This window comes from Bos grunniens, chromosome 25, assembly GCF_055505025.1.
Source record: "Bos grunniens cultivar Pamir isolate PY7600 chromosome 25, Bosgru_T2T1.0, whole genome shotgun sequence".
NCBI classification, from domain to species: domain Eukaryota; kingdom Metazoa; phylum Chordata; class Mammalia; order Artiodactyla; family Bovidae; genus Bos; species Bos grunniens.
Window position 1 is genome coordinate 20,554,934 of NC_141189.1, and position 12,617 is coordinate 20,567,550.

Sequence of the window (12,617 nt, forward strand, 5' to 3'; positions counted from 1 at the left end):
AGTTCTAGAAGCCAAAGTCCTCAGTGAATGTGGGCGATATGGTCTAGATGTGGGGCCGAGATTAATAAGAATGGAGTGTGGTCTTGCTGGACTATCTGAAAGCACAAGGGGACCGTGTTGTGAGCTTGGAAAGGGGTGAGGCGAGCAGTGGGTGGAACTCCCCCGTGATGCAGATGTCTGGAAATAAAAAGAGTGACTTAAGAATCACAGCAAAAGAGCTCTTTAAAAGTCAAGTTGGTTTCACTTAAAGGCAACATCTCCCCAAGCTTAACTCAGTCCTGAATGGCTTTCCTGATGTGAACAGCATTTTCGTTATTACCCTTACATGCTTTCAATCACTTAATGTTTTTCCTTACGTATTAAATGCTGCATTAGAAAACATCCTCACGTATGTTTGTATACCACCTAAAACCGAGTACCAACAGCAGCATACAAGACTGTAAATATGGTACACTTCGGAAATAATATCAAGGAAATGAACTGAGTTGCTGCTAATGTAAACCTGTTCTCTCACTACCAGTCCAGTGCCCTGGACCAAAGTATTTCAGGATCATTACCTCACACTAGAACTAGTCTCTTTTCCTTCTAGCCACTGTCTTCTTAATCTCTATTTATACAGCTGTATTTCTAAAGTACCAATCTTACCCTAGCTCCCAACATCTTTTCAATAGCTTTTTATTGCCCACAATAAACTTCCTGAACCAGAGCCATTAAGGAGATCCATTGTAGTCTCTACCTACTGCTTCTGGACCTATTACTACTCGCTGCTGGACACAGATTGGATAGGCCACGTATGGTAAGTGCGATCTAGAACTTTAAGACTTATTCAACCAGAAATCAAATTAACCACGATTCCTTGTTTCTGGCCACCTTTTATCAGCCAACAAATGAAGTATATCTTCCATGTTTACTTCAGGATTTTATACATACAGTTCAGTTTATACTAAAGACTCAAAGGATACTTTAAATAGGGAAATGGAAGAGGGAAGTGAAGTCATGACACACTTTCCTTCAAATAAGGCAATCATTCAACATTTGAAAAGTTTACTGAAAACTTTTATTGTAATCAAAAAGTGACATAACAGGGTTGTAATGAATTCAGCAAATCATTCTGCTGATATTTTAGAACTGATATCAGCTTTTGCCAGGCAATTAAAAAAATTCAAATGTGAAAATTTCACAGTACAGTAAACTCCACCCCAACTAATTAATGGTGGTTAAAAATAATAGGCCCTAGCAAAACCTCTCATGTTACATGGTCACAACTCACAATTCTGTACAAAAGTTCGTGTTATAAAGCTCTGATGTAAAAATCAAATAATCAAGCAGCAATATTTTAAGTGCAGCACAGGGTCTTCCGTATCATTATTTACAAGGCTTGAATCTCTTTACATTATAACAAAATTTAATACAGATGACTTAGGAATTAAGTCAATTTTTAAAAATCTGCCCTTCTACACAGTGACAGATTTCACTTTTTGGTCATCCTTCTCCTTCTCCTTTTCTTTATCTTTGCTCTTCTTTGACTTCTTTTTCTTATGTTTGTGTTTTTGGCTTTTTTCCAATTCTGCTTCAGTGCCTGCATGCTTCTTATGCTTCTTATGCTTTTTATGTTTCTTGTGCTTTTTCTTTTCCTTCTTTTTCTTCTTCTTCTTGCTGTCCTGACTTTCTGCAGAGCTGGCACTGCTGCTGTGGCTCCGGGTTTGGCTTCCAGAAGGGCTGTGACTTCTGCTTGGACTGACACTCGGGCTGCTCTGACTCTGGCTCCTGGTGACGCCTGCCTGGCTGACTGCTGCCGTGTCCAGGCTCTCCTTTGCTTTCTCCACTACTTTATCTTTCAGTTCCTTAGAAACCTTTCCTGCAGTTTCTTCCTCTTTTATAGACACATTGCTTTCACTGTCACTTTCATTATAGTCTGGTTCAAAAGCAGCTTCATCGGTTTCTCTAGTTAAGTCAGAGGACAGTCGAGAGGAGTGACTTAACTGGGGCTTAGGCTTGATGGTGTTCTTATCAATTTGCCCAGTAACTGGCTCTTTCTCAATCTGTGGGTCAGGTGGGTTAAGTATATTAAGTGATTTATTGCCACTTGACTCTTTACTGTTCTTTGCCTCTAACATATGTTTCTCACGATCTTTACAGGGATTTTTATCTACAGATTTTGTCTCTTCACTTAAGCGTTTAGTATCATAAGTGGCTTTATGATCATGAGGTTTTTTGTCTCTCGTGGGACTAGAATTACTTTTTTTGGAATCTCCTGTTCCTTTTTTAGGCAAATCTCTCTCCTCCCTTGGCTTAGTTTTTTGTCCAGATGCAGAGTCTTTACTCCGAGAAGGAGAGTCTTTTCTTCTTGTTAATTCATTCCTTTCATCTCTACGTTTGGAACTTGAATACTCTCTGTTGTCATAATCTGTTTTTTTGTCTCTGTTGGGAGTGAAGTCTTTATTTGAGGACCCTCGAATGGAATCATGCTTATCTTCTTTCCCAGAAGTTCTAGTCTCTTTGGAAGACTGAGACAGACTTTTAAAATTTCCTTGCTCATTCAGACGGTCCAGATTACTATCTTTCTCTGGCTGAGTGCTGTTGTTCTTTCTCTTTTCTGGGTTTTCCTTTTCCAATACTGAGTGATCTCGATCTTTGGTTTTCCCTTTTTCACTAGATGCAGAGTTTTTTGAACTTTTGACCTCATGCTGTGCAGTTTCATGGCTCACTTCCTTGGTGAGTTTCTGAATTTTCTCTGATGATTCACTTTCTTTTTCAGTATACTTGATTGCATTTGGTGGTTTAGTGCTAACATTTTTTATAACACTGGCAGGTTTTCCTACACTTGATATAGGCTGTGAGGTGGATTTAACATCTTCTTCTTCAGATTCAAAGTCATCTTTATCCCATTTGGATTGGGGAACCTGGATCATAATAATAACGTCTTCAGCAGGAGCTGTGTTGTCATTATTATATTCTTCCATTGTCTTAATGACAGTTCGCTTTGTATCTGTTTTTTCCTCAGATTTCCGCACAGGACTGCCTCCAGTCGAACTGGTACTAAAAAGAATTAAAATATTTTTTATTCAATGAAGAACTCGTAACTGTTAAACACTGATGAGTATAAAAAGACTTAACTTAAATATAATAAATGCCCTTTCAAGTTTCAAAAGCCCACTTACTCTGCTCTAAGATATGTGTGTATGATTACATAAAAGTAAGTGTGGCTCACTCCCAAAATCTACTTAACATCTGTTATCTTTTAACAATTGTTATCCTCAAAGACAAGAGTAACCAGCTAACCCCTAACATCAATACATTCTTAAGAAACATATTCTCCTTTTTTCACCCCTGCCATTATCAGCTACCTGGTATAATCCACAATGCAACCCTCCCCCACCCCACCCCTCCCCAATTATCAGATACCTGGTATAATCCACAAGTGTTGAGCTGGATCCTTCAGTTCCAGTCACTTTCCGCCTGACCTTTCCTTTGACTTTTTCTTGTTTCACTTTGCCAGATGTTGATTCCAATTTTTCAGAGGGTTCTTTTGTGTTAGATACATTTTCTGTACTTCCAATTTTTTTACCAGTTTCTCTGTTAAGCTTGATTTTTTTGGCTGGAGCAGCTGATGATGAAATTTTGTCTTTTTCAGGTGTCCTATCCATCTTTTCAATATCAAGCTCCATTTTGCGCTTGGGTGATGGTTTCACTATTTCAGTTACTTCTAATTTAGAGATTTTCATTGAAGATGACTCAAAATCTTTATCTACACTTTTTTCTTCAGTTTTTCTCTTCCTTTTTTCTCCCTTGCTATCAAGTGGTTTACTTTTCTCATTAGGCTTCCTGGCCTTTTCTTCCTTACTAGCTACCTTCTCTGACTTGATGTCTTTGGAGTAGTCCTTCTTCACTTTTTCCTCTTTGACTGGTTTTGTCTCCTGGTGCTCCTTTACTGACTTTGAGTGAGCTTTTCTGGGGGTACCAACCGTCTTTTCATCTTTTTGAGAGGAAGATGATGATTTCACATTGTCAGTCTTCGGGGTCTCCTCTTTGGCTTTTTTAAGTGGAGGTTCAGATCGAGGAGATTTTTCACGCTCTCCATCTAGTTTTTCTTGGGGTCCTTTAGCAGGTTTTACAACAGTTTCTTTTTTGGATACAGTAGATCCATCATTTTTCCGTTTGGTCTTGTCACCTTTTGCTTTAGGTTTATCTTTTTCTCTCTTGTCTTTTTCAGACACTGATTTAAAAGTAATGGATTCAGCATCCATTGGTTCATCTCTAACAGGTGTAGCATCATCTCTACTTGGGAGAACAAACAATGAGTCTGTTTTATTTTCCTCACCACTTGTAGGCTCTCTTGATTTCCTAGAAGTGTCTAGTAACTCTGGGTTCAGAAAGCCTTCACTTTCTTCTCCCTTTCTTCTTTTTCGATGTTTCTTATGTTTATTTCCTTTACCATCTCCTGGAGCATTTTCACCTTCCTTGTCTTTTGACTTTGTATTATCCTTCTGATTGTGACTGTCTCTCGATGAAAGCTTTTCTGGATAGTTGCCACCTACATTTCGACTTCTATGACTCTGTCCACCAGAGTAATCCTCTCTGCGGCCTCTTGTGAAGGGAGAATTCCTAAGGTTAAGTGGTAAAAATCTTTCTGGAGAAAAGTTCTCTCTATTTGCTGATGGTCTAGGCTGTGCTCCAGTAGCAAAGCCTTTGTAATATTTTTCATACCACTCTCGATATTTTCTCTCCCATTCTCGATAACGTTCTTTCTCAAATGGGTCTCTAAAGTCAACACTCCTCCCATAATAAGCTTTCATGTCATAAGGTGGTGGAACTTCTCTGAATCTGTTAAAATATTCACGCTCTGTTTCTCCTTGAGGTACATTACGTTTATTAGGAGACTGTCCCCTAAATGCTTGAGGAGATCTTGATCGTGAGTGATACCGTCTATATGGAGGTGACCTTGACCTAGATCGATGATACCCGTGCGATCTAGACCGTGAACGGTAATTTCGACTCTTTCCTCTGCCTCTTCTGGGGTATGGAGGTGATCGTGAATAGGAACGAGAATGTGAGCGGCTAAATGATCGAGAATAAGAACGTGACCGCGTTGAACCAGATCTTGATTTAGAATAAGTATATGAACTTCTTGAATAGGATGAACCACTATAGGGAGACTTGGACCTAAAAAAAAAAAAAAAAAAAACAATAATTGATAGTTGAGAAATATATACTAAATAAAATACAGATTCTTGCATTCAAGTATGTTCTCCTCATGGTTCCATATTTCTTTATATCAAGTTTCATCTTAGATGATTAAAGAGGCACAGTGACCTCTACTGGAATGGAATAAAGTACACAAAGATCAGAGCAATCACTTGTTGCAAAACAAAAGTGAAGTCTTAATAATTAGAGTGAAGTGCATTAATGTACCGTGAATTATATGAGCTAATCAACACTAGACAAAATGCCAATTAAATTTAAATTTTACTTCCTATCTGATTATTTTAAGTAGCACTGATTTTTCTCTTTTTGTCCTTTACTGGCCAACAGTCTAGCTTTAAAAGGAACCATATTTTGAGCATAAGCTTAAAAAAGAAGTCTTCTAAACAAGCTTCTAGGGAATTTTTATAATTCAGTTTTTCTATCAATAAAGCAATTTGTAGTCTACTGTTATTTCATAATCACACAGGTTAATGTTCCAGCAGAAAGCTGTAGCCTTAAGAGGGTCCTCAGAAATGTATTCTTCGGCTACTCCCCTATTTCTTTCCTTCTATAAACATTTCCCAATTTTTTTCATACTATAAATAACTTCAAGGGACAAGGGTAATTTAATCCCCATAACTGCTAGTTCTACACAATAGAATTTACAGTGAGATATTATTTCCATAAACAGATACTGGGAAATAAGCTACATTTCCATTTCTATAAACCTAGACCGAATCAGAAAAATTCCATAACTGTGATGTTATTTATATCCATAGCTAATCCCTGGATATTCAAAGTCCCATTTGCAATTCTGTTGTGAAGGCTTGCAAAACACTAACCTGGAAAATGAGCGCCTACGCTCCTTTTGAATCTTTTTGTATTCCATCAATTCCTTAGCAAAATCATTTGTAAACTCATCTAGCTTGGACTTTTTCTTTTCCCTAGTAAAATAAAGTTAAAGAGTGAAAGTTAACAAAAACCATTTAAGAAAACTAACAAGACAAATGTAATTAGATTATGAATGAAATGAATGAAATTGCCATTAGTTTTCCACTTTAAAACTATAAATAACTAGGAATCCCTGAGGAAGTTGCTTGTATGACTTGGTTTAAGTTTTAGGTGATTTTTCTTACACTAACTGGAAACACTGGAAAATGCTTCCAAAGATACCTGTTTAATGTTACATCAGAAAATGAACGTGTAGAGTAATTTCAAATTAGAACACTTACTCTTCTTTTAGTCGTCGTTGCTCTCTATAGAATTCTTCCCTGGACAAAGGTGGTGCTTGTGTTGTTGGGATGGTATTAGAATGAGCAGTCTGTACTCCAGATGACACCCAAGGTGCAGATAAATTGGTTGGAGCTGGAGGAAACCCTGGAGGGGGAACACTATACCCAGCAGGTGGTGGCTGGCCAGGAGGAAACTGAGGAGAGAACTGTGGTGGAGGAACACCTGGGAGAGGAAGTGTGTGGGGAGGAGGCGGATACAAGGGAGGGGGTGGGACAGGCACAAACACTGGAGTCGCTGGCAGTGACGGGCCTTGAGTTCTCTGTGATCTTTCGCTGTGGTGTCGTCCACGGTTTATACTTCTGGAAAAATAATTCCAAGATATTAAAGCATCTGAGATAAGGAAGCTTATCTTTTCTATCCCAAAACTCTTTAAATAAGCATCAGGACACTGATATAAACTGAATGTAAAGGTAACATCATTCACATGTTAAAAACAACTTTTCAGGCCAGTTAGGGACTGAGAAGATATACGTTTACAAGGCCTTCTTTATATGGAGACACTATGTTCTCTTGTGAAGTTCCAATTATCACTTCACAATGATCTCTTGTTACTTCTTAATCCATCATTTAAAGGAGCTGATAGGTTAAAGCCTGTGATCTGGTTCTCCCCAAAATGCCTTCCAAGATCAAGTTTAAATGAAGAAAACCCACTTCCTATAATCTTTTTGAGTAAATATGTAAAGACCCTTCAAACTAGAACAATTATTAGTTTAACAGTTGTAATCAGTAACTGAAAATCTGTTTTATTCTCACACAGTTAAAATTAAGTGCTAAAATTCTGCCTCATCAAAGAAACAGTGGTTTAAAAAAAAAAAAAAAGTGGGCTTATTTCTGTTCAGCTTTTTAAAAGGATCTTTAAATTACAGGTAACTGGTATACAACAGCAGCAGTAGGGGTTTAGATTTTAAGCCTCTTTTCAGAGAGTCTGATTTAGTAAATATCCTATTAAATACGTGATTTAGCAACAAAACAGTAGTTATCCTTCATAAGCTTAGCAATTCCCTTTGGTGCACTAGAAGATATCCTTAAGAATGACCTAGAGAGTAAAACTTATATGGGTTACTTCTTAGATTGACACTGCTTGTGTATCTCCAGAGCAAGGGTCCCTAACAATCTCCTGTCTCTTCTTTTAGAAGAAAAGATGGCAGAAGACTGGGACAACTGAGTCTAGGAGAGAAATATGTGCAATTCTTCTTTACATTAGGAGTTGAACTGGTTAACATTCACTTTAAATTAATGACAACATCTTAAACATTGTATAGGCTTTACTGACTTCCCTCTACACTCAACAGAGATAAGCCAATATTCTGCTATGTGCTGACAAGGAGAAAGTAGTCCTTAAGAAGGAGTAGCAAAGATGTAGCCTTAAAAACCCAATATTTAAAATACTAAATGTAACCTATTCTTTTATAGGCCTCTCAAGCGCAACTCAAGATTTAAGTGAGGTATCTGCAAACCAAATGAACTCATTTCCCTTGCCACTGCTATGCTTTAATTTTTGCTGTATTTTTCAGTGTGTCATCAGATTACTGTTATTCACGACTTTTAGCAAGCCTACCTGTAGCAGCTTCTCTCTCCTCTTCTAATTTGCTGTGGTGGAGAAACCAAGTATCCAAGTTTGTTGGAACTATGTGGAAAGATAAAATAGGCTTGAGTATAATACATGATCTTTTGGTGCACAGACTTTAAGACACCTATTTTTTAACTATTCCGGAAACTTTTCCTTACTCCCTGATTCTTGCTTGTTCCAGATAGAGAGATATGAGCAAGCATTATATGTACCTGAATATTTTTTCTGATTAACATTATAAACAATGAAGCCTCAATATAAACTTCATGTAGTACATTTTAATTAGCATTTTATAACGTTACTTTGAACTGTGTGTTTTTTTTTTTTAAAAAGATCCCATGTACTTAAAAAAAGTTAAGTATTTATTTATTGGCTGTGCTGGATTGCTGCTCGGGCTCTTCTCTGCTTGTGGGGAGCAGGGGCTGGTCTTTGTGGCAGTGTGCAGGATTCTCACTGGGGTGGCTTCTCCTGTTGCACAGCATGGACTCTAGGGCGCATGTACTTCAGCAGTTACGAACCCTGGGCTCAGCAGTTGCAGTTCCTGGGCTCTAGAGAACACAGGCTCAACAGCTGTGGTGTATGGGCTTGGTTGGTCCTAGGCATGTGGGATGTCCCCGGACCAGGCATCAGAACCCTGCGTTGGCAGGTGGGTTCTTCACCAATGAGCCACCAGGGAAGCCTTGAACTTAACTGTTACAGAAAAGGAAAAGAGTCCTTTTATCTGCTGGGAACTATGTGGAGGTGTCTGACATGTGAGGTAAGTAGCACCATTCCAATTCTACAGATGAGGCTAAGGTAAGTAGCACCATTCCAATTCTACAGAGGAGGCTGAGAAGTACAATCACACACTCACTGTCATACAGCTAGTAAATGCAGGAGCTGGGATTCAAACCCAGATCTGTCTTCAAATCCTGTATTCTTTCTACTGATAGATTTGTATGTGTGTGTGTTAGTCACTCAGTCATGGCTGACTCTGTGACTTCATGGACTTTAGCCCACCAGGATCTTCTGTCTATGTAATTCTTCAGGCAAGAATACTGGAGTGGGTAGCCATTCCCTTCTCCAGGGAAATCGTCCCAATCCAGGCATTGAACCTGGGTCTCCCACACTGCAGGCAGATTCTTCACCATCTGAGCCACCAGGGAAGCCTTTTCTACTGATACATTCTTAACATACTTTTTCTATGAGTCTGATTTATCTTTCAAACAAAAAGATCAAAGTTTTAGAATATAAGCCAGTTTATATGAATTAAATATATGAGCTATATAAACATAAATATTATATAAAACAATAAACAAATCTGATTTTTAATGCCATAAAAAATTATACCCTATAGAATTTTTTGCTTTTTCTTCTGAGAGGAGGAAGGACTTATTACAGGGACTGTTCACAAAGCATGTCGCTCAAACTTCATAGATTTTAATATGTAATAGAATTTAATTAACTGAACTATTCAAAATGAGAAATTTTGTGATTGATACACTTTAAAAAGAATTTATAAGTTTATAATTATTTTAGAAAACACATTCTTTTAGAAAATAATTCTTCATATAGTCTTGAGTTTGTGACATTTTACATAAAAACTGTAAACTACGGCATATAAGAGAGTTTATAATAAAAGACACTCAGCAACACACTACTTAGATTGTAATTTCTATCTCTGGTTTGAAAGCAATCATCTGAAGATTATGTGAAACATATACTTACTGTTCCCAACCTGGTCGACCACCACCTGGACGAGCAGCATTTATTCTTACTGGACCTTGGACAAAAAAATAAGAACAACTAAATATACAATTATATGCTGAATAAAGCTAAAATTATTTTTTAAGGGAAAAAATTCAAACCAAAATGATTTTATACTCACCAGTTGTGGGGATCAACTGTCCATGCAATAATGACTGTCCAAGCAAAGAGGGGGTTCCAAGTACAGGCACCTGGTAACCCTTTAGAAAAAAACACAAATAGTTAAAAAACAAAACAAAAAACTACTGTAATAATATAAAAAGGTCTCCAAATTTAAAAGCCAATGAAACTTACCTTCTCTTCCATAAGAGCAGTAATTGCAATTGAAGAAGCTCCCTTTGAATGTTCTGATGCAAGTGCTGCAGCTGGCAGTATTTTATTATCTGAATCCCTAGAAAATAAAATAATTTACAACAACATTAAAAGGTCATTACAAATAAAGAATTAAAGGTACAAACTTCCAGTTATGTAAGATAAGTACTCAGGATGCAATGTACAACATGATGACTGTAGGTAACACAGCTGTATGGTATACTGGAAAGCTGTTAAGAGAGATTAAATCCTAAGACTTCTCATCACAAGGAGGTGAGAACTCTTTTTTCCACTTCTTATTGTATTTAGGTGAGAAGACGGATGTTAGCTGATCCTACTGCAGTAATTATTTCACAATATGTGTAAGTCAAATCAGCACACTGTGTGCCTTAAATTTCAATGAGAATATTTTCCGTATTTTTGAAGAAAAATTCTATTATTCCAAAGATTGAGTCATATTTAAAGGCCTCAAACACTTGCGGAGAGGAGCCACCGCACGTCCAAGGAGCAGTGGCTGCGCGCGCAAAGGAGGGCCGAGAGGAGCTACTCCATGTTCAAGGTCAGGAGGGTTGGCCAGTGAGGAGATACCCCTCGTCCAAGGTAAGGGACAGCAGCTGCACTTTGCTGGAGCAGCTGTGAAGAGATACCCCACATCTAAGGTAAGAGAAACCCAAGTAAGATGGTAGGTGTTGCAAGAGGGCATCAGAGGGCAGACACACTGAAACCATAATCACAGAAAACTAGCCAATCTGATCACAAGAACCACAGCCTTGTCTAACTCAATGAAACTAAGCCATGCTGTGTGGGGCCACCCAAGATGGGAGGGTCATGATGGAGAGATCTGACAGAATGTGGCCCACTGGAGAAGGGAATGGCAAACCACTTCACTTTTCTTGCCTTGAGAACCCCATGAACAGTATGAAAAGGCAAAATGATAGGATACTGAAAGGGAAACTCCCTGGGTTGGTAGGTACTCAATATGCTACTGGAGATCAGTGGAGAAATAACTCCAGAAAGCACGAAGGGATGGAGCCAAAGCAAAAACAATACCCAGCTGTGGATGTGACTGGTGATCGAAGCAAGGCCCGATGCTGTAAAGAGCAATATTGCATAGGAACCTGGAATGTTAGGTCCATGAATCAAGGCAAATTGGAAGTGGTCAAACAGGAGATGGCAAGAGTGAACGTCGACATTCTAGGAATCAGCAAACTAAAATGGACTGGAATGGGTGAATTTAACTCAGATGACCATTATATCTACTACTGTGGGCAGGAACCCTTAGAAGAAATGGAGTAGCCATCATGGTCAACAAAAGAGTCCGAAATGCAGTACTTGGATGCAACCTCAAAAATGACAGAATGATCTCTTCGTTTCCAAGGCAAACCATTCAATATCACAGTAATTCAAGCCTGTGCCCCAACCAGTAACGCTGAAGAAGCTGAAGTTGAATGGCTCTATGAAGACCTACAAGGCTTTCTAGAACTAACACCCAAAACAGATGTCCTTTTCATTATAGGGGACTGGAATGCAGTAGGAAGTCAAGAAACACCTGGAATAACAGGCAAATTTGGCCTTGGAGTATGGAATGAAGCAGGGAAAAGGCTAATAGAGTTTTGCCAAGAGAACGCACTGGTCATAGCAAACACCCTCTTCCAACAACACAAGAGAAGACTCTACACACGGACATCACCAGATGGTCAACACCGAAATCAGATTGATTATATTCTTGGCAGCCAAAGATGGAGGAGCTCTATACAGTCAGCAAAAACAAGACTGGGAGCTGACTGTGGCTCAGATCATGAACACTCTATTGCCAAATTCAGACTTAAATTGAAGAAAGTGGGGAAAACCACTAGACCATTCAGGTATGACCTAAATCAAATCCCTTATGATTATACAGTGGAAGTGAGAAATAGATTTAAGGGACTACATCTGATAGAGTGCCTGATGAACTATGGACAGAGGTTCGTGACATTGTACAGGATACAGGGATAAAAACCATCCCCATGGAAAACAAATGCAAAAAAGCAAAATGGCTATCTGGGGAGGCCTTACAAACAGCTGTGAAAAGAAGAGAAGCAAAAAGCAAAGGAGAAAAGGAAAGATATAAGCATCTGAATACAGAGTTCCAAAGAATAGCAAGGGGAGATAAGAAAGCCTTCCTCAGCAATCAATGCAAATAGAGGAAAACAACAGAATGGGAAAGACTAGAGATCTCTTCAAGAAAATCAGAGATACCAAGGGAACATTTCATGCAAAAATGGGCTCGATAAAGGACAGAAATGGTATGGACCTAACAGAAGCAGAAGATATTAAGAAGAGGTGGCAAGAATACACAGGAGAACTGTACAAAAAAGATCTTCATGACCCAGATAATCACGATGGTGTGATCACTCACCTAGAGCCACACATCCTGGAATGGGAAGTCAAATGGGCCTTAGAGAGCATCACTATGAACAAAGCTAGTGGAGGTGATGGAATTCCAGTGGAGCTATTTCAAATCCAAAGATGA

At 38.5% G+C, this 12,617-nt stretch overlaps 1 protein-coding gene across 4 annotated transcripts in view; it reads right to left on the minus strand.

The window, feature by feature from the left end:
• Positions 1-1,034: 1,034 nt before the first annotated feature.
• Positions 1,035-12,617, minus strand: part of RBBP6 (RB binding protein 6, ubiquitin ligase) — a 35,597-nt gene continuing 24,014 nt past the window's right edge. For 2 of the 4 annotated variants that reach the window (XM_086375287.1, XM_086375290.1), the window contains 8 exons: positions 10,088-10,184; positions 9,915-9,993; positions 9,755-9,809; positions 8,036-8,104; positions 6,417-6,776; positions 6,027-6,128; positions 3,406-5,163; positions 1,035-3,039 (listed from right to left, as the gene is read on the minus strand). In XM_086375287.1, the coding sequence (XP_086231413.1) occupies positions 1,455-3,039; positions 3,406-5,163; positions 6,027-6,128; positions 6,417-6,776; positions 8,036-8,104; positions 9,755-9,809; positions 9,915-9,993; positions 10,088-10,184 (4,105 nt within the window). In that variant the 3' untranslated portion in view covers positions 1,035-1,454. Of the gene's footprint in view, positions 3,040-3,347; positions 5,164-6,026; positions 6,129-6,416; positions 6,777-8,035; positions 8,105-9,754; positions 9,810-9,914; positions 9,994-10,087; positions 10,185-12,617 lie in introns of all 4 variants that reach the window. The other 2 variants (XM_086375289.1, XM_086375288.1) reach the window with 2 other exon arrangements.